Genomic DNA, 21,756 nt, shown 5'->3' on the forward strand with positions numbered 1-21,756 from the left:
TGGTCAGGGGCCCTGTTATGTAGTGCCTTGGGGCCCTGGTGAGGGGTTTGGATTTTGTTCTGGGGATGGTGGGAAGCCACTGGAGAGTTTTAAGAGAGAGAGGTAGGATCTGATGGGCATGGGAGAGATGCCTGCTGTAGTTTGGTCCCATCCTCTGAGCAGGACGGTGCCTCTGCCGCCCCTCTAAGCACAGCTCTCCCAGAACTGGTTGGTCTTGATGAGACCCAGGTAAAGACCTTCGGCATCACCCCTTGACCACGTGTTCAGGACTCAGCAATCCCTCTTGCCAGAAAGTCCTTTGTTTTGACCCACTTTGAGTCCTTCACTCTCCCTTCCCAGCTTGCCTCTTCTAGATCTAGGAACTCTGTGAAGTTGGGAAGAGCACTGGATTTTGAGCCCTGGATTCCAAACTCTTCCCTGACTGACACTGACTCACCTGTGACCTTGAGAGAGTCAGGCAACCTCTCTGGGCCTCAGTTTCCTCATCTGTCAAATGAGGTGAGAGTCCAGTCTGCTTGGTCCAAGACCAGGTGATTAAATGTGGGGTCGTGCTAGACACATACACCACAGTCCTAGGGAGAGCCCGAAGGACGTGTGACGGCACAGGTTGGAGTGGCTTGGCCAGGCTGGCGTGGCTGACTTGGGTGATGCGAAACAGGGGTGGCTGGTCTATTGGGCAGAAGGCATCCTTCCAACCCTCTCCCGCTTGAATTTTGAGCAAGGTAGCTCACTGCCTCCCAGAACCCCTTGGGATGGCAGACTAGAGTTGTTTGGCTGGGTGCAAGACCTTTGAGGTAGATGGGAAAGTCAGTGTCCATCTCCAAGCCAGCCTTGGGTATTAGAAAGAGCACAGGATCTGTTGTCAGAGAGAACCCTGGCTCCACCACTTATTTGTCCTATGCCCTCTGTGTCCTCAGTTTTCTCATCTATGAAATGGATAGAATCTAAGATGCTTCAATTGTAAGAGACACTAGCATTTGTGTCCCACTAAGAAAGAAAACACACTGACTATTCAATCATGACATAATGCTTTCTTAGCACTTTGAATTTTTATTTTGTGTTAATTAAAGAGCTCTGAGACTTACTTAGATACTTTTAAAAATCGCACATCACTCTTGTGCATAAATATAAAGGAAAATGTAAGTGAAATAAGTTAGTTAAGGAGCTTCTAAAACTTCTTCACAATCAGCATCCAGCTCATCTAGATCACTTTTCCACTCAGAATCTTCCTTGTCCATATTTTTTCACACCATATCGTCCTCCATACTGCAAAAGCTTTGATCACACAGCATTTCTTGGGAGAATGCTCCCCTATGGTCTCTGGAATTTTCTTCCGACCGCTTACTCTTATTCCTCAAGTTTGACTCTGGTGTTTTCTTGCTTTTATCAGAAGGTGTCAAGAGGGTTTTCAGGAAACAACCAGGACTCATGTCCCTCCCTCAAATGATCCTTAAGCCGTTTGTGATGAAACACACAGGGGTGCAGTTGTCCAGTTAGGCCACCGGAAGCAATGACCAGAACCAACCAGGTCACGACCGCCACCCAATCTGACCAGCAGCGTCGTAAGATGCCATTGATTTAAAGACACATCCTAACTTCAGAGACATCATATTGTGGAAAAAGGTACATCACTGAATTTTTAAAATATCAAAATAACTGCTGCCTCTTGGGTTTATACGAAGATGAAATGATATAAATCTGTGACGGTCCCTGACCACAGGCCTCAAAGTGCTCAACTCAGCAGTGGCCGCCCCTTGGCATTGCTCAACTGTCTCCTGACTTTCCTGGCCTGGGGCATCGCCCTCGCAGGGCCCACTCGGGTTTATGGCGACAATCGCTGCCCCTGCCAGACATGATCTCAAAGCTATAAAGGCTTTTACAGTTTCACTCTCCCCCTGAGATAAGCCTGGGGAGCCCTTCCCAAGGCCGAGGAGCAATTTCAGAGCCGCAGGGGGAGGGCCTGGGCGTGGCACAAGTCGGAAAATAGAACAAGTTTTATGGCCCCAACTTCTCTAAAGTACCACGTTCTCGTATCCTCAGCTCGAATCTGCTGCTGCAACCTCAGCACTCAAAGCACAGTGAAATTCATTTGTTCATTCATTCCTTCGACAGACAGGGACTAGAGTGCAGGGCATGGTACGGATCTTCTCACTTGGCCGCTATTGTGGTCTGTGTGGACCCAGGGCAATGCATTTCCTCTCATCTGTAGAACAAGGGCAGTTCATTTAACCTGCTTCACAGCCTCATTGAGGAGCTACGCAAGACAATGAGTGTGCTAGCACGCTCAGCACACAGTAGGACCGCAACCAACGTTGTTTGAATCCCTTGCCCTCACCGTCGACATCCAGCTTACCTGCTCTTTGCTCCTCTCTCTCTTTCCAACCTGGGTGGTGGAGAGGCCCAGTGTGAAGTTCTCGCCTGCATCTTTCTGCTGACTACACTCCCTCTGTAAACGAGCTCTCACAGCTATTTGGCTTTTTTTTCTTTCATATTTTTTTTTATTAAGGTATAATTTCCATCCACTAAAACTCACCTTATTTCGTGTATAGTTCTGCAGGTTTGGGCAAATGTATACAGCCAGGTAACTACCACTGCACTCAGGACACAGCACATTTCCATCACCCCAAGCCCCCTCCTCCCCTGCCCCTTTGTGTTCATCCCCCCTTCCCAGCCCTAGCCCCTGGCAACCAGAGTATCTGTCCCTAGAGTTTTGCCTTTTCCAGAATATCATATAGATGGAATCATATCGTATGTGGCCTTTGAGGTCTGACTTTTGAGATCAGAATGATGCATTTGAGATCTAGGTGGCTCATATCGGTAGTTCGCTCCTTTTTCTTGTTGAGTGGTGTTCCCATTTGCCTTTTAATTCACATCTGTGCTATGACTTGGACTTTTTCTCTCCAGCCCACCTTTTCCCTGAGCTCTAGGCATGTGTATCCAATGATTCCGTGGATGTTATTTGGCATCTCAAACCAAACTGCCCAGTGGAACTCTGATTTCTAACCCAGATTACAGCCCCTCCATCGTCCTCATTTCAATAATCAGCACCGCCAGCCCCACGGGTACTTCTCTTCTTTCCTTCCCATAGTCAGTCCATTAGCAAGTCCTCGGCAGCGCTGCTTCCAAAACGTGCCAATCTCACCACCTCTCCCCCTCACCACCTGTATTTGTTTTCAATGCTGCTTAACAAATTACCCCAAGTTTAGTGGCTTAAAACAACATCCATTTGTTATCGCAGTGGCCGGTTGGAAGTCTGGGCACGGCGTGATGGGGTTCTCTGCCCAGAGCCTTACACAGCTGAAGCCAATGTGCTGGCTGGGCTGCTTTCCTACCTGAAGGCTCCGGGGAAGGATCCACTTCCAAGCTTGTTCAGGTCGTTGCCTGAATTCAATTCCTCATGGCTGTAGGATTGAGGTCACAGTTTCCTAGCTGGCTGTCAGCTGGGGGTCGATCTCGGAGACCGCCTGCATGCCTTGCCATGTGGCCCCCTCATCTTCAAAGCCAGCCATGGAGAATCTCCCTCACATCGAATCCCTCTCACGCTTCTAATTTCGTTTGCCAGAAAGAGCCCAGCCCCCTTTCAGGGCACTGATTAGGTCAGGCCCACCAGGGATCATCTCCCTACCACCAAGTCAGCTGGTTTGGGGACTTCATTACATCTGCAAAACCCCTTCCCAGTAGCACCTAAATTAGTGTCTGAATAATTGAGAGAAGGTGTGTATAGACCAGGGGGCAGGAATCTTGGGGCCACCTGAGAATTCTGCCCACCACACCACTGTAGTCCAAGCTCCCGTTATCTCTCCCCTGGACCACGCACCGGCCACCTCTGGGCTTCTCTGCTTCCACTCGTCTTCCATGTCATCTGGTCTCTGCACAGCAGAGAGTGGCCTTTTAGAGTCCCCTGTCTAAAAACTTCCCATTGCACCTAAAATAAAATCCAAGGTCTTGCTCATGGCCTAGAAGGCCCCACCTAGTCCTGCCCCTGCCCACCTCTCAGTCGTTATCTCCTTCCACTCTACTCTTCCTCCCATGTGCCCAGCTTGTTGCCCCCTCCGGGCCTTTACACTTGCAGGTCCCTCCACCTGGCATGCCTTCCCCACAGGGCTTGGTGTGGCTGGCCCCCTCTCATCCTCCAGATCTCAGCCCGGATCCACATCTCCCGGAGGCCCTCCTTGACCCCCCAGTCTGATGTTATCCCATCCCCAGTCTTCTCAAATTACCCTCTTTTCTTATTTTTATTTCACTCACACTTTCACGGTAACTTGTTCTGTTTTTAAAGCACTCGACAGTTTGTTTGACAGCGTGACAGCACTTGACTATCTGAAATTACCTTTATTTACTTACTCAAACATTGTCTGCTGCTCCCTCTAGAAGGTGAAGTTCATGAAGTCAGGGACTTTGTCTTGCTCACCTGTGCACCCTCGTGCCTAGGAAGGTGCATAGTGGGCACCCTCTAAATAGTTGTTGAGCGAGTGAACAAATGCACGTACGTCTTTTGGATCAGCTCCCTCCTCTGCATCTCTGCTGCCACCATCTCAGTGCAGAGCTCACCGTCTCTCACCCGGTCCAGCACATAAGCGTTTTCACTGGTCTCCCTGCTTACAGTCACACCCTCGCCAATCTGTCCTCCACAAGGCTGCCAGAATGATCCTTTAAAAATACAGATCTGGCCTCAGCCTTCCCCCTATCTCAAATTGCCAGCAGGTTCCTGTTTCCCCAGAAGAAATTCCAGTGGCCCAGGGTGTTGAGGCCCCCATCGCTTGGCCCCAGCCAGCCACCATAGCATGCTTCCAGGTGTGGGACGAGGACTTCCAGTGGCTGGCTCAATGATTTTAGAGATACAAAGCGATGGCATTAAGTGACATTGTTCCCAAAGTCTGTCTCTTTACAGGTCTTACTTCCCTCTGAAAACTTTAAGGAGAAAGTCTCCCTTGGATAGCATATGCCTTTAACATCTCTCTAAAGCTTGTCAATTTCCCAATTGAAAAAGACAGAGCAGAGCCTTTCCTGGACAATCCTATCTTGCTCCACCTTAAGAATATTGTTTTCTTTTCATTTTAATTTTGCAATCACCTCCTATTTACCGCAAGTGATACTGGTGTCCCATTTATGTCAGTGATCCGTGAAAAGAGAATGATTACAAATTGATTTAAAAACAAATATGAAGGAAGGGAAGATACAGTGGTACTGGGGTATGGAGGAGATCAAGGTGGTGTGTGCAGTGACTGCAGGAGACTGGTCCCCATCCTCCCTCCCGTCCGGGAGGCTGTGCCTCCTGCTGCCTGTCCAACTTACTGCTCCTTCTCTTGCCTCGACCTCAAATGCACTTCTGTCTTTTCTCTGCCGTTCTGTTGCCTCTGCCTCCTTCTGCTGTGAGTCCACACCATTCCCTTTCCCAGACCACAGTATCTCTTCCTCCCTCACCCTACCATCTCCCCAGCCACCACTCTCACTCCATTGGCTCTTAATATTCAACTGCTTGTTATTTTTCCCTCTACAAGTAAAAATCGTAAGCCCCAAGAAGGAGGCATCTTGTGGTATTGGGTCTTCATCATCCCCTGGGAGCTTTGGCTCAGGACTTTGCCCATTGGCGTTTGTCAAAGGAGTAACTGTCCACGGTTCACACTACTTCTGTGCCCACCACGCCGTGACTGAGTCATCAGTGTCCTCCTCAGGTCCATCATGGTGGCCCCTGGAGTCAGACATGGGTGTTTGAATCATAGCTGTCGCACCAGCTACGGACCTTGGGCAAGTTCCTTCCTCATTTGTAAAATAGAACAACAAGAATACCTGACTCGGGGGGTTGTTGTGGGGATTAAATTATGTCCGGCAGTGTTTGGTGAAGAAGAAGAGGTCAATAAATGTTATCCTTGGCATCAGGATTTGGTTTTTAGCTCCACCATCATCAAACAGCTGCATGGGATCCTGTGACTTAGGTCCCTTAGATCACATCTTGGAATTTACGTATGACACACCAATTTGAGAAATGTAGATTAAAGGTGATCTGGGTTCTACAAAAGAGGAAGTAGGGCAACCCCACCGAATTGGGATGACAGATCATTCACATTGCATGCAGCTTCCTTTGGATCCTCAAGCAGCCTGTTATCCAGAGTCCTTTCCACTTCTCATCCCCACTCTTTGAGCAATGGGGCTCCATTTAGGATAATGGGATAAAAGGCTTCTAGTATCATGGCTGGGGAAGCAACCTTTGTAGGGGGAGCCAAACTCTCAATTCTCAGTGAGGCCACATGGGTTGGTAGAAGAAGAATGGGTTCATGTCCTGGCTCAACTGCTCACTAGCTGTGTGCCTCGGACAAGTTCCTTCGCCTCTCTGAACCTCGGCTTCATCATCTCTAAAATGGGGAGAATGGGATCTGCTACTTGTCACCCAAGCTGATGTTGTTTTGCAACTGAAACGGAAATCAAACTTGAAGCTCTGGCCGCCCACGCTGAGATCTGAGATTGACTGGGGCAAAGGGCTGATGAGGCGGAGGAGCCAAGGCCAGAGGAATTTATGGCAGCCCAGGGTTTATGGTTTTGATATGGATTTATTAAGCACACTCTAGGACTGCAATAGCCTCCTCTGGCCCCCACCCCCGTGTCCATGCTGGCAGCGGCATGGACAAGGCTTCTGTTGCAACATTATGGAAAACATTTCCTGGTGCTCACGAGTGGAAGGGAGGGACAGGGGAAAGGGGGAGTGGCCTCAGGGATCAGGCAGGCAGCTAATGGGTGCTCTAGAGGCTGGAGAACTTAATGGTTAATCACTCACTGGAAAGGGACTGGCTGAAGAGTTCACACGCACCAAGCCCCCAGTAGTGAGCACTTTGGACACCTCATATACGAGGCAGCTCTTATACTTACTAAGAGCTCATTCAATTTAATTCTGACAACACCCCTGGAGGGAGGTATCCTTCCCATTTTACAGATGAGGCTCGGAGACATGGAGTGATCTGACCAAGGTTACATTGACCACCAAGATCTGTGATTCCCAGACCAGAACTGTTGTCTCTTCCCTTTGGGAAGCTGAAAAGGTCACCCTGCTCCACCCCCATCCTTGAGTGTCACCACACCTAAGCATCCCACATCCAGCCATCAGCCTGCCCCCATCCACTGATCACTGAATGCCATGGTGTGCTGGTGAATGTTTAACAACTGGCTCTCCAGGGGAAAAGCCTTGATTTGTAGCGTTTGCCAGTTCTTGTGGTATAAATGCTCCCACCGCCGCTATCAATGTCACATTGCCAACAGAGAGTTGGGAAGAGAAGCTAACAATCAGCTCTCACAAGCCAGCTCCTACACACCCCTGAGTGAATGTGAGGCTGTGGTCTGTGGTGGCCAAGGCACAAGGCCACCCACCTAGTTTATCAGGGGAAAAGACCAAGGTGGCTATGGACCTGGCTGGAAATTCTCAAGTACATCCCTTGCTTTTATTCTGTTTTTAAACAATACTTGCTTTTATGAAATTTCCCCATGCCTCTTATCCCCTATTGCTGGCAGGTTGACCCAGGTCCCTGGAAGTGACCTAGAACAGGGCTCTTGGACCCTGATGGTAGATGACAGACCTTTAGACCCTCTTGCCGGATTTTTCCGTCACCCCCCTCTCTTATCCCTCCCCTCTTCAAGAAGGAGGATTGACTTTCACTTTATACACTGAGTACTTGTAATCAAGAGCTCAGAGTTAGATTCTCACCTCTGCCTCTCAAGGAAAAATCACCTCCACTGAGCCTCAGTTTCCCCATCTGTAAAGTGGGGGGGTGGTAATAATAATGTCTAACCTGCTTACCTCTTTTTTTTTTTAATATTTTTTATTTTATTTTATTTTTTTTCCCCCAAAGCCCCAGTAGATAGTTGTATGTCATAGCCGCACATCTTTCTAGTTGCTGTATGTGGGATGCGGCCTCAGCATGGCTGGACAAGGGATGCGTCCGTGCGCGCCCGGGATCCGAACCCAGGCTGCCAGCAGCGGAGCGCACGCACCTAACCGCTAAGCCACGGGGCCAGCCCCTAACCTGCTTACCTCTTGATGTGAAGATTAACACACAATAACAGATATGAAAGCATTTTGCACACTGTAAAGGACTATCCGACTATTCTCATTCTTATTTCTAACACTTGAAAGGAAGAAAAGACACTCATCCAAGGACTTAGAAAACATAGGCGCCATTTATTTTGCTTTATAAATTTTTGTTAAAACACATAAGAGTAAGTAACGTTTTTTGCTTCTTTGCCCCATTGGGCGGCAGTGACGGGGGCTCAGGGGTCAGCACAGGACCTAATGACATTCATACCAACAGAAGAGGCTGACAGCCTGACGGGACGCAGCCCACTTCCGGATTTGCTTGATGTGAATTTCACAATTCATCCCAATCAGGGCAAATCACAGAGCAATTTGGCTAAAGTAATTGGCTTGGTCATCACAAGAAATCTAGGAGCATCCATTTCCAACCCTCTTGTCTCCTCTGTCCACTCTCAGAAGAGCCACGTAGATTCTGGAAGCTCCTGAGAGCTGCCTAGAGAGGGGATTGTCTCAGTGGAGGAATTATAGGGCCCATGCTCTCCCTCCCAACCCTTTTCAAGTCCATCAGATTTTGTGTTTTAGGACCCCAACTCAGGTAGCAAAACAAAAAAGACAAAGATTTTCCAATGTGGTGTCCTCAGTTTAGAATCAAAAAAGTCAACTTCTCTTTGTTTTGTTCTCTGCATCGCAACAAAATTATTAAAGTGGAATGGATTTCTCCTCCGGGAAGGGTTGATTTGGGCAGAGGACTGACCCCTTGACCCAGAAGATTGCTATTGTTAAAAGCCACTGTTACCTCACTCCACCACATGGGAAATTCTTATCTCAACTTTGCTCCCCTGACAGATGCCTGAGTAACATTGGGGCATGGAGTTGCAAAGAGTGGGAATGACCATAATGACCGAATGATTCCAGGTTCCCTACCTTGCTCCAGACCAGTTTGAGCCCCCCGGCTGGGATTTCTGGGGAACTGGAATGAAGGGTGGCTGAGGAAGGCCTGAGAGCTCTGAGCAGGGGACAATCTTTCCTTGGATTGAGGACTTGGCTTGATAGACAGGGAAAGCCAATCCTGACAGCACTGGAGATGTAGAGATTTCTCTTGGACATACTGCCCCAATACCCTTCATGCCTCTTTTGAAAAAAGGAACAATCACTAATGATGGAATTTGGGGGCACTGGGGTACTGCCCTCATCCACTCAGAAGGGTCAGCCCTGGGTGGGGGTACATAGCCAGTCTAACTGTTCACCATCCTATGTAGCACAGCTCTAGTCCCAGGACACATCCCTTTAATTCCCACTGGCAAGTGGCATTTTCCAGAATTTCCCCAAAGCCACCAAGATTCCACATGGCTGAGGCGCTGGTTGTTCCATCCTGGGGTTTAATGGTTCCAGAATGTACTTTGAGTGGTGCTCCCCAGAGCAGGTCTGAAACCCAGGCCTTCTTACCTCTCCCCTACCCCCACTCAAACCGTCTCATCCCCAGAATGCCAGGCCACATTGGCTTGTCCCCCAAGAACCAGACCCCTGAGGCCCCTTCCCTCAGACTTGGGGAAAGAAGAGAGAAAAGGGGTCCAAGAATTATGAATTCTCCTCGTTTCTCAGCAAACAGGATTCTGGACCCTAACTGGACTTCAGTGCCGTCTCAGGCCCCTCTTAGTCCCAGGCGTGGGCAGGGTGCCTGGGAAGAATGAGGCTTTGGCTTCTGAGGCTGGTGAAGGGGGCAAGAAGTCCCTCAACTTGATCACAGTGAGGACAGAGGTGCCCTTTCAGAGAAGATGCTCAGCTACCACAGTTAAGAGCTCCTGTTCTGATCCAGGCAGACCTGAGATCAAGTCCTGACTCTGTCACTTACTAGCTGTGTGAACAGAAAAATCACTTAACCTCTTAGATCTCAATTTCACCTTCTGTAAGGATCTCAGGGTAATAGGGAGGATGAAAGGAGATGATGCATGTCAAGTGCCTTAAGACAGTGCCGGGAATAAGGAAGAGTTGAGACAGGCCCTGGGGGATAATTCCTCCTTGATATCACTCTGCCCTGAGGATTCACCCATCCATCGTCTCCATCTCTAAGCCTCCTCACTCTCACCTGGAGTACATCATTGGCCCCCATCTGATCTCCCTGCTCCCTCCCAACCTTCCAACCTCTGTAGGGCTGCTGGCTTCAGCTTCTGAAAGTTCAGCTCACTGCATATCCCTCCTCAGCTTCTCGCGGTCTAGGAACCCAAATCTCAATGTCTCGGTCTGGCATTTAAGACCCCCATGCTGTCCAGTGTGCCTGCTCTGCTCCAGAGAGGCCTGTCTTTCATCGCCTCCCTCCCATGCCCTTCTTCTGACCTCTAGGCCTGGCCCGGGCTGTCTGCCCTCCTTGGAATGTCCCGTCTCACCTGCTCCATCAGCTGGAATCCAACCTTTCCTTAAAGGCCTGGTACCTAGTCTGCCCCTTTCCGGATGCTTTCTCTGACCATGCCAGCCCCTCTCCAAGTTCCTCTTGTCCACCTTGGATTGTTCTTGCGTTGATGAAAGCCTGTAGAGATCATCACTCCAACCCAGGGATCACTCAAGGGTCCCACCCTTGGTGGGACCCACCCCAGTACCTGAAGAAGGGAAGAGCTATGCATTTTCCTTCTGAACTGTATCCTACACTGTACCTAGCCCCAATCAGTGCTTTAACAATGGTCCCGGAATGACTGGGGAAATTGTTTCCATGTCTTCCTCAGCCTCTGGTGGGTAGCTTTGGAGAAATTAGGACTGCTGAGGAAGGTGACAGTTGTGGGAGGAGGGGAGAATTGGAGGTTGGGGCAGCAGAACGGGGAGGTGTAAGGTGCCGTGATCTGACCCAGCCTCAAAGAGCTCTGTGTCTGGACACTATGACCAGTCTGAGGATAAGGGAGCTATGTTTAAGCAAGGTCCCATGTCATCTCCAGGCAGCTGTCCTTTGGGGGTGACGAAGTTGGGGGTAGATATGGATGAAGGGGAAGGCAGTGGCTTCGGCAAGAGAAAGTTGTCCAAGGCAGCAGAGGATTTTCCAGCTGAGGTCTCCCCAAGTCAAAGCCCCGTCACCCAGAGCAGGGGGTCAAGGGTGGCAATGGGATGTGACCCACAGCCCAAGTTCTTGGGCTCTTTGCCCTTTCCATTACTGCTCTGGGACTGCCCTGTTGTCACAGCTTCCTTCATTGTGACCAAGTGACCACCGGGGCTCTCTGAGGGGGCTGGGGGGCCAGCAGAGCCCCCGACCCCCAGCGGCTTGCTAGATGACTTCCTGCTTGGTGATGGTCGGCTGGGGAATGGCGGACGGGGGCTTGACAATTGTGGCGATGGCTCCTGGCAGGAGCTTGTAGGGCTCAGACCCCGAGCCACCTGGCGGTGAAGGCTGTGGCGTCTCAGGGGTGGCTGGAGGGACAGAGAGACAGACAGGGGCTGCTCAGAATTCCAGCTCTTTGGGGAGTAAACAAAGAGCCCTGGGAATGTTCTTCCCCCTCTCTGAGACTTAGTTTCGTCTACTATAAAATGAGAGAATTAAACTAGATAATCTCTAAGGTCTCTTACGGCTCAAACCGTCTGAGTCCCTGATCATGAAGCCTAAGTTCCATGAGGTCTGGAAGGTTGTGGCTGGGCCAAGTTCTGTGGTCAGAGCCTTTTGCCCAGGTCCTACCAACCCCCATCTCCTCCGCCATTTGATGTGGAGACTTGAGCTGCTTCTCCCAAACCAGAGTCCAAGTCTGACTCTCCCCAGTGACAATGGGACATGTGACAGGAATACCCTTTCTTGCAGAGAAAGAGAAGCAATTGATGAGACCCAAGAGTCTGGCTAACTGGCTCAAAAAATACCATTTCTTTCACATTTAGGTAGATGAGTAATGGAAACTCATTGGCCCCATTTCCATCACAGGTTTGGAAAGTAATTTTGAACATGACCCACTTAGCCAACTTTATTCAATGGCCAACTTTCCCAAAGAATGATCTCAATGAAATGCGATCTTATTTTAGTGGGCCACCTCAGCCCAATGATAATCTTACCCTTTGAAGAACTTTGCCCAATGACAAACTCATTCTTGTGAGATTTCACCTCAGAGGACAGTCTAGCCCCATGGACTTCCCCACCCCAATGAACAGTCTCATTCAATTGGCTAATGGGTAGCCTTACCCAATGGGCATCTTACTTCAATGAACAATTTTACCTAATGGACAACATCACCTAATGGAATTCTTACCCCAGTGGACATCCTCACCCAATGGGCAACCTCATCCAGTGGATTGCCTCATCTCGAGGACAGCTTCATTCAGGAGAGGCTGTTAATCACTCACTGACTAAACAGCCTTAATAAATGGACAGTCTCACCCCTTATTCCCTACCCTGGAGCACAGAAAACTGTTGTATCCCAGTTCCCATCTTCCAGACCCAACGTTCTCCTCACTTCCCTCTTAGGTCCCAACCTCACCCCTTCCTGGGTAGATCCCAAGTTGCCCACCTGCCTGCCCCCTGGGCCGGGGCCACTCACACATCTGTCCGTTGCTGAGGTGAGCGGGCATTGTGTTGGCAACAATGACGTTGGTGCCCATGTGTTCCTGCATCAGGTGAGGGTGAAGGGGGTGATGGGCATGAGGTGCATCACTGGAGGACCCTGCAGGTAGAGAGGGAACTCAGTCAGGACAGAGAGTCTGGGATAAGGACCACAGGGTCTCGAGGAACCATCTTCCTTAGGTGCGGCCAATCAAACTGCCCATGCAATATTGACAGCGCCCATTGGGTACGGATTCCTGGGTTAATAAACTGGGCTTACCATTCCTAGCCATAGGCTTTATGAGGGTATTGAGAGGACTCAACAAACTAAGAGAACAAAAGTGATTTGAAAGAAACAAGATGCGTGTAAGGAAGCTCTGAGATTATTTAAATATTATAATCAGTAGTGTACTGACTGCATGTTAATATAATGGATTTCATCAATGGCTCTCAAAGCTCCTTGGCACACAAGTCCTTCAACCATTTGGTCCAACTCACCTTTCAGTCTCATCTCCTACATGGCAGCTTCAGCCAAACTGACCTACTTATATCATCTATGTGTACCCTGTACTTTCCTGTCTCTATACTTTTGCTCACATGCTGCTTCCACTAGCGATGCCTTCTCCACCCTCCCCATGTCCACAAGTCCAAATTCCAGCTTAGCCATGTTTTCTCCTTTGGGAAGCCTCTCCTGATTCTCCCCATTCCAGTAAGAAGTAAACTTCTCCTTCCTTGGAATTCCCATAGTAAGTTATCTGTAACCCATCTTTCAGAAACAACCACTTCTGTCGGTGAGCCTAACAATTACAGGTATATTTTTCTTCTCTCTTTGAGGGGCTAGCAAAGAGGGCCTAGGAACACAGTAACTGCTTCAAAAAACATGTCAGAGGGTGATAATACCATTTGGGCATGGCTTTGTGATAGGATATGGTCACTAATATGACAATGATGGAATTTTAGGGCTTGCAAGAGGCCTCTAAGGTACACCTGTTTCAATAATAGCTATCGATTATTGAGCACCTATTGTGTGTCAAGTACTGGTTTATAGCACTTTTCATGTTTGACATAATTTAATCCTCACAACAATCCTATAGGGTGGGTATCATTATTATCCCAGTCTACAGATGAAATTACAGGGTCCAGAGAGACTAATTTTTTTACTCAAGTTTATCTGGCAACCGAGCACAAGCTCCTTCCTGATCCTGATCTTAATGACACCTGCTTCATAATAACCCCATATTCACAGAGTCAAAGTGAGAATGAAATGAGCTACCATATGGCAGTGGTTCTCAACTAGGGGTGATTTGGGCCCTTCAGGGGACTTTTGACAATATCTGAAGACATTTTTGGTTGTCACCACTGGAAGCGTGCTACTGGCATCTCATGGGTAGAGGCTAGGGATGTGGCTAAACAATGCGCACAGCAGCCCCACAACAAAGAATTATCCATTCCCAAATATCAAGAGTGCTGAGCTTGAGAAACCTTGCCCTTGGCCATATCATCACCAGTAACTGCATCACCTCCAAAATCTTGAGTCCAAGCTTCCTCATTTAGATCCTGCCTCCTATCCTTCCAGGTCACTTCATCTAGCACCATCACTGCAAAAATTCTTCAACCCTACCAAGCCTGCCAATTCACTAAGCCCCACCCCATATTTATTTCTCTTTTAGTCCAGCCAAGATTCCATTGTCCATCATTATAATCACTCCCTTGAAATTATCCTCAACTCCCTCATGGCTCCCTTTTGTAGTCAAACATTTTCAAAGGGTTGTCTACTCTCATCACCTCCACTCCTTCACTTTTTCACTCACTTACTGTGTGACACACCCCCTCCCCAATATGGTTTCTTTTCCCAGGTCCTCTGACGCTGCCCTCAACACAATTGCCAAGAGCCTCCATGTTGCCAATCCAATGAACACCTCCCTCCTCCTCCTTTAGAATTTAACACCATTAAATGCTCTGTCCTTAAAACACGCTCTTCTCTTGGATTCTGGAACTTCTTTGGCTTTTCTCCTATCCCCTTGGCTAGTCTTCCTTCATCTCCTTCCATGGTACCTAATCACCAGAACACACAGAGCTGCCTTTCATCCAGAGCTTTGGGCTTGTGGTTCAGCAAGGGACTCAAACATCCAGCTGCCTCCTTGGTAACTCAACTCGGATATCTAATAGTCATCTCAAGCTTAACTGAAGTCTAAAATGGATCTCTTGGTTCATCCCTCACCAACATCACCATACCCAGCCTCAAACTGTTTTTTCTCAGTTTTTCCCATCTCAGTAAATTACAGTCATGTGTTGCTTAACGGCAAGGATATATTCTGAGAAATGTGATGTTAGGTGATTCCGCCATTGTGCAAACGTCATAGAGTGTACTTACACAAACCCGGATGGTATAGCCTACTACACACCTAGGCTATATAGTATTGATCTTATGAGACCATTGTTGTATATGTGGTCTGTCGTTGACTGAAATGTTGTTATGTGGTGCATGACTGTACTCCATCCTCATTTCTGTTACTCAAAGCAAAAATGTAGGTTTCATCCTTGACTCATCCCCTCCCCCTCATTCCCCACAACTGGTCAATCAGCAAACCCTGGAGGTTCCTCCTTCAAATAGGTGATCAAGTTTTTCTATGCTGCTAAATTTCCAGTCATGCCGTGGTCCAAGCCTCCGTCACCCTTTCCCTGTTTGGAGACAATAACATTCTCAGGGGTCTCCTGCCTCCACTTTGCCCCCCTGAAATTCACTTTCTGACCAACAATCAGAGTAGTTTGTTTAAAACATTAATCTGATTTTCACTCTTCTCACCATAGTTGCAATGAGAAGAAAATCCAAATTTCTGACCATGGCCTCCAAGACCGAATGTTTACGATTTGGTTTCTGCTCAATCCCCACCCTCAACTCATACAACTCCCCCATCTCACAACCTTATCCTTCTTTCTCAAACACACAAACCTCTCCTGCCCCAGGGCTTTTGCATTAGTAACTTCTGCCTGGAATGTATTTCTCTTGGCTTTTAAATGTTCTATTTGCTTTCAACCATCAGATCTGAGCACAAAGGTCACCACTTCAGAGAAGTCTTCCTTGGCCAACCTATACACTCTATCTATTACCTGGTTATTTCAAAATCTGTAGTTACCCTCTTTATTATATACTTGATTACTGTCTGTTCCCATGAGCCCTAATACACACATGCACGTGCACACACACTCACACACAACCTCCAGGAGGGCAGAGATCTTGTTGTCTGCTGAATCTCCAGCACTTATAACAGTGACTGGCCCGTGTGAGGCTCTTGCATCAATGGACCATTGTCCCCATTTTCCTGATGAAGAAACTGAGCCTCAGGTAGATTAAGGGATTTGCCCAAAGCCACAGAGTGAGGAAGTGATGGAGCTGAGAGGTGAGCCTAGGTCTGCGTGAGGCTTGCCTCTTGAAGAGGGGCGCCCCCAGCCCCCGCCCACCTCGCAGTCCCTCCTGGGCCCGGCACGGACCTCCCAGCAGCATCTCCTGCAGCAGGTTGTCGATCTTGGCCATGCCGAAGAGCTTGATGAACTGGATCTGCTCGATCATCTGCCAGGTGATGCTCTGTAGGGTGGGCAGCAGCAGCAGGAGCTCGCCGAAGCGGCCACGTGAGTCGTACTGGCGGTCGTTGATGTAGTCCTCCAGGCTCACCTGCACCTGGGAACGCAGCCGCTTGATCTTGCCCGGGTCGCTCAGCCCCTTGGCATCTGCAACGGGACGGGGCGGGCAAGGGAGGGCCCAGCTGGAGCATCTGGGGAGGCAGGACCCAGATCTGCTCCGACTCATGGGGCCCTGACAGGGGGGCCTACTGGCTCAAGTTCACAAAGGGAGTTCTTAGCAGTGCTGGGACGAGGATTCAGGGTCCTCAAGTACTGGGGTACACTTGTGAAAATTGTAGCTTCCTGGACTCAGGCAGAAAAGTGTTTCTGTCACAGTTCCTAAGATGCAGAACTGGGAGAGTGGAGTGGGTGACAGAGGGCAGGACTTCAGGAACATACCCCAGAGGATATCTAGCAACCTCCTCATTACACATGGGGAAACTGAGGCACAGAGTAGGGAAAGGACTCGGCCCTGTCATACATCCAGTTGTTGGCAGATCCATGATGGGGACTTGGGGCTCCCGACTCACAGCTGTGGTCCCACGCTCCAGACCTCAGCACAGGCTGCTTCTGCTGCCTTAGAATAGAGTCTCTGCACTTCCCTGCTCCCCTGCCTGGGTTATCTTAGGGTCTTGGCTTAGGCTTCACCCCCTCCAGGAAGCCTTCTCCCTTGCACCCTCCCAAGTCTGTATTATGAGTGGCCATCATATCCCCAAATTTCTGGCTCTTTCATCACTAGTGACCACACAGGAGGTAACTGTCTCTTCTACTAGACTGTGAGCTCTGTGCGGGCAGGTATACGTCCTGCTTGTCGTTTTAAGGCCACCAACTAGCACGATGCATAGTTGATATTTGTTGAATAGATAACTAGATGAAGGGATGGGTAGATAGGTGGAAGGATGAATGAATGAAAGAAAAGTCAGTGGATAAATTCTAGATCCTTAACCTAGAAGGGAACTCAAGTGTTCATCCAAGAGTTAATCTCAACCTTTACGGAGGTAATGCATATATTTCCTCTTTTACGGATAGAGTAAGTGGCAGAAAGAGAATTTCACCCACACTTCCATTCCAGGGCTCTCTCTACTGAGCCACGTTTGTGCATTTTTTCATTTAGTCAACAAACATTTATTGAGCACCGCCGACACGCCACGTGCTGTACCAGGTCGCCTGCCTCTCCAAGCCAGGTTGCTGACCCTGACTCAGCATCAGTAATCCCACCCATTTTACCAAGCAGCTACTATCTGTCCAGCCCCGTGCCGAGCACTGCAGGGGATACAGCCCAGGCCAGGCTCTCAAGGAATCCAGAACTGGAAATCTTACCCTTCAAGACATGAGTGTGGTGGGTAAGGACGTGGGCCCGAGAACTGGATTGTCTGAAGTTCAAATCCAAGCTCTGCCGTTTCCTGGTTCTGTGACCTTGGGCCAGTTAATCAATCTCCCTGTGCCTCGGTTTTCTTATCTGCTAAATGGGGATAATAACAATTCCTACCTGACAGGTACCACATTTCAAGTAATAAGTGAGATAATCCACATAAAGTGTTTAAAATGGTGCCTTAGTGGAGCGCTCAGCTCCGTAAACAGCGGTCATCTTCCTCTTCATTACTATTATTACTAGAGGTGATCTCTATGCAGGTGGAGCCTAGCACTAAGGACAGTGCCTGGCACACAGTAGGTCCTCCCTAACACATAAGGGGGAAAGGGAGCAAGCAAGCCTTTGGAACCCAGGCATCTTGACATCGTGAAATGCAATCAGGCTTTGCGCAAAGACATAACTACAAAGACACTGTGTAACATGGAGTCAGTAGATGGAATGGGGAGAGGGGAGTTGAGAGCTGAAGGAAAAGCTGGGGATGCAGTGTCTTTATCCTTCTAATGAAGGGTTAGGAGATACTGTCTACAGCTGACAGGACAAGAAATAAAGGCATGGCACATAACTAATGTTATAAAGGCAATCCACAGAGACACTAAAATAGCAATAAGAATATATTAAGAGGATGGGGGAGAAAGGATGGGGAGGGTGACAGGGAAGGGTGAAGTCCTCAACTAGCGTAGGAGGAAAATATTATCTAAGGTGGATAAATCAAGAAAGAGCAGGCTTAGCATTTTATTTAGAGCTGTAGAGGAAACTATCAGAAGAAACAGTTAAAAGAACCAGAAATTGTGCCCTGGGGAGTAGGCTTCAGCAGGAGAGGTGGGGTGGGGAAGACTATTTGCATTTTAAGTATGTGCAGATATTATTTTAATAAAATTTTTTGAGAACAAGAAGAAAAGATGAAAGGAAAGAAAAGACGGAAGATAGGAGGTAAGGAGAGAGAAGGAAGGAGGGAGGAAGGGAAAGAAGGAAAAGGAAGGAAAGAAAAACGCCAAGCCTCTGCAGTCAGTGTGCTCTGTTAAGTTACATCCTCCCCTTGAACCTTGATTTTCCTTATCTGTTAAATGGAGCTAATAAAAATGACCTCTCCGGGGCCGGCCCCATGGCTTAGCGGTTGAGTGCGCGTGCTCCGCTACTGGCGGCCCGGGGTTCAGATCCCGGGCGCGCACCGACGCACCGCTTCTCCGGCCATGCTGAGGCCTCGTCCCACATACAGCAACTAGAAGGATGTGCAACTATGACATACAACTATCTACTGGGGCTTTGGGGAAAAAAAAGGAGGAGGATTAGCAATAGATGTTAGCTCAGAGCCGGTCTTCCTCAGCAAAAAATGAGGAGGATTAGCATGGATGTTAGCTCAGGGCTGATCTTCCTCACAAAAAAAAAAAAACAAAATGACCTCTCCAGGTTGTACTAAAGAGATGAGGTTGTGAACTCAGGGTACATCACCCAGGAGGAGAAGTTCGATGGGGGGTCTGGAGCATCAGGGGTGGGTGGGAGGCTTGCACTGTACCTGGGTCAAAGAAGATGATGGCTTTGAGGCAGGCGTACTCATTGTCATCTATCTGCAGCTCCTGGAAGGGTAGCACCAGCTCGTCGAGGATGCGCATGGACACCCGGCTCATCTCTGCCAATTCCGGGCAATGCCGAGGCACGATGTAGTCATTGCCTGGACGGGTTGGGAAGGAAAGGGGATGGGGAAGCCACCCAGGGTGTACCCCTCTCCCTTCGCTTTGGACAGGCCCTGCCCTTTGCAGTTGCAATGCAGCTGGTGCTCATGGGAGGAGGGCCCCATGGGGCTTGTCATGCCCGTTTTACAGATGAGGAAGCTGAGGCCCAGATTAAAGGAATGAGTTGCTCACAGTCATTGGACAGGGCCTGGAGCCTGGCGTTCTAGGACCCTTTCATGTCACCCAAGCTCCATTCTCCAACAAGACCCACAAGACTCATGACCCTCAAGGGCCACTTGGGAAGCCACAACAGCAAGGTTGAGGGCCCAGATTCTGGAACTAGACTGCTTGGGTTGAATTCTGGCTCCACCACTAACTAGCCAGATATATTTGGATAAATTGCTTTCTGTGCCTCAGTTTTTTCATCTGTAAAATGGAGATAAACAATAGAGCTTACCTCATGGGGTTGTTGTGTTAAAGGAGTTCATGTTTGCAAAGTACTCAGACTAGCATCTGGCCCATAGTGTGATCTATATAAGCATTTACATAATAAACAAACACGGGTAAAGGTATAGGTGACACAGGCTGGGGGTGTTTGCCCCTCCTGGCCGCCTCTAGCTCCTACCCTAGGAAGCACGGAAGGCACAGACAATCCCGGGGATAACCCTGACTGTTCTCTAACTTCCACGTGTCGATATTTCCCTGCATCTGAGTGGAGGACCCAGTTGAGAACACTGAGGACAGGGCCATTCTTGCTCCGTCTCCCCCATCCCTGCATGCCACCATGGAAACCTGTGCCTCGGTGCGTTCCACACCAGGCACACCCTCCACAGAGCCCTGGCTGGGCAGGCAGCCTCCTCACCTAGAAGCAGAACGTCCTTGAACACCATGGACCGCTTGGTGGCTCCGAGCAGCAGGTGCTCGCCGGCGTGGGCTCGGAGCAGGGCCACCTGGAAGAGAGAGGGGATGGCGTCTGGGGTCTGCATCCCTGCGAGGGTGTCTGCAGCCCTGGTAAGGCTGCTCTAGCCAACTCAATGACCCCGGGCAAGTCAGCTTAATGCTTCCCTTGCCTTTACCTGCCCGAATTATAAAATGGGCGTCAGAGAACTGCTGCCTTCCTCCCATAACTGATAAAACCAGGGACCTGGAAAAGATTCGGCAGGAACCTGGAAGGGGCAAGAACATGTGCTCAGAGCTGGAAACCAAACACTGACTGTCCTTGAATTGCTGTGTCCTTGGGCAAGTTGCCGCTCCCCTCGGGGCCTCGTTTGTGTGCCTGGCGAAACTGTAACAATATTCGGGTGTGTTTTTTCAGCAGAGGCTCAAAGGCTTTCATCGAACTGCCAAGAGGGTCTACGACCCAAAAAGTTCTAAAACTGTGAGTCCCAAATTCCTACCCATGGACCAGCTACAGAAGATTGTGAAGAGTGTTTTATAAAAACGCAGATTCTTAGGCCCTCTGACCAGAGATTCTGATTCTGTATGTATGGGGTGGGCAAAGGGTCTGTATTCAACAGGCCCCCTTGACATTGTAAGATTCTAGGACTCTGAGAGGGAGTGACAAGAATTGGGATGTGGATGTTGGTTCCCAAGGCAAAGGTGTGAGCACTGGGCCTCGGCAGGGGATGAGCATGACAGACCCCCTTCCCTGCGGAGATAACAAAGCAGCCTTTGAAGGCTGAAGTCCAAGGCAGGGACCCAGCCAGCTCACAGGGGGACATGACCTGTCCTTTCAGAACCGTCTGCTGTAGTGCTGGCATGAGGACCAAAGGATGGGCTGGGAAAAATAGCAGCAGGCTGGTGGCCTCAAGGGTCTTATCTGCAAGGTCGGGTTAGGGAGTTTGGAGGTTTTTTAGCAGGCTAAACTAGGAAGTAAAAATGCTTTTGTTCGTTAATTCATTTGATTGTTCTTTCCTTCAGTCATCAAATGATAAGTGCCTACTAAGTGACAGATACATTTTAGACAATGGGGACCCAATGGTGAAAGAAAAGGAAAGAAGGGAGAGAGGAAGGGAAAGAAAGAGAGCAAGTGAGAGAGAAAGAGGCAAGGGGGGTGAGGAAGAAAGAAAGGAGGGAGGGAAGGAGGGAAGGAAGGGAGGGAAGAAGAAAGGAAAGTGAGGGTTTTATGATAAAGAGCAATGGGGCCAGAGTGACTATATTAGCTGGGGAGTGAGGGGGGTCAGAGAAGGCCTCTCCAAGGAGGTGAACTTGTTCTAAGGCATGGAAGACACCTAGCCCATAGTAGGCACTCAGTAAATATTTGTTTGAATGAAGGAAGGAAGGAATGGGTGAATGAATGAATGAGCAAACTACTTAACGTCCTCTCCAGATCTAGCCCCTCCTGGGCAGCCCCCCGTCCTTACCTCGTCTGTTCCCCCATGGTTAGACCTTATGAGGATGACCAGAAAAGAGGAGAGATGGCAAACAGCCTTGGAGGCAAGAGTCCACTTTCCATGACCAGGACAACGGAGGCCAAGGATGTTTGTTACTAAGCACTTCCGATATGCCAGGCACTGTGCGGGGCTTTCGTCATTTACCCCAGTGGCTCTCAGATCGAGAGGCAGAAGACCTG

General features: G+C 49.1%; 1 protein-coding gene across 5 annotated transcripts in view; it reads right to left on the reverse strand.

Moving 5' to 3' along the window:
• Positions 1-8,162: 8,162 nt before the first annotated feature.
• HNF4A (hepatocyte nuclear factor 4 alpha) overlaps positions 8,163-21,756 on the reverse strand; it is a 62,739-nt gene continuing 49,145 nt past the window's right edge. For 2 of the 5 annotated variants that reach the window (XM_058562659.1, XM_058562654.1), the window contains exons 6-10: positions 20,047-20,134; positions 19,028-19,183; positions 15,984-16,250; positions 12,490-12,642; positions 8,163-11,410 (exon numbers count right to left, since the gene is read on the reverse strand). In XM_058562659.1, coding sequence (XP_058418642.1) covers positions 11,268-11,410; positions 12,490-12,642; positions 15,984-16,250; positions 19,028-19,183; positions 20,047-20,134 — 807 coding nt within the window. In that variant the 3' untranslated portion in view covers positions 8,163-11,267. The remainder of the gene's footprint in view (positions 11,411-12,489; positions 12,643-15,983; positions 16,251-19,027; positions 19,184-20,046; positions 20,135-21,756) is intronic. The other 3 variants (XM_058562658.1, XM_058562655.1, XM_058562657.1) reach the window with 3 other exon arrangements.

The sequence above is a fragment of the Diceros bicornis genome, chromosome 19, assembly GCF_020826845.1.
Source record: "Diceros bicornis minor isolate mBicDic1 chromosome 19, mDicBic1.mat.cur, whole genome shotgun sequence".
Taxonomy (NCBI): domain Eukaryota; kingdom Metazoa; phylum Chordata; class Mammalia; order Perissodactyla; family Rhinocerotidae; genus Diceros; species Diceros bicornis.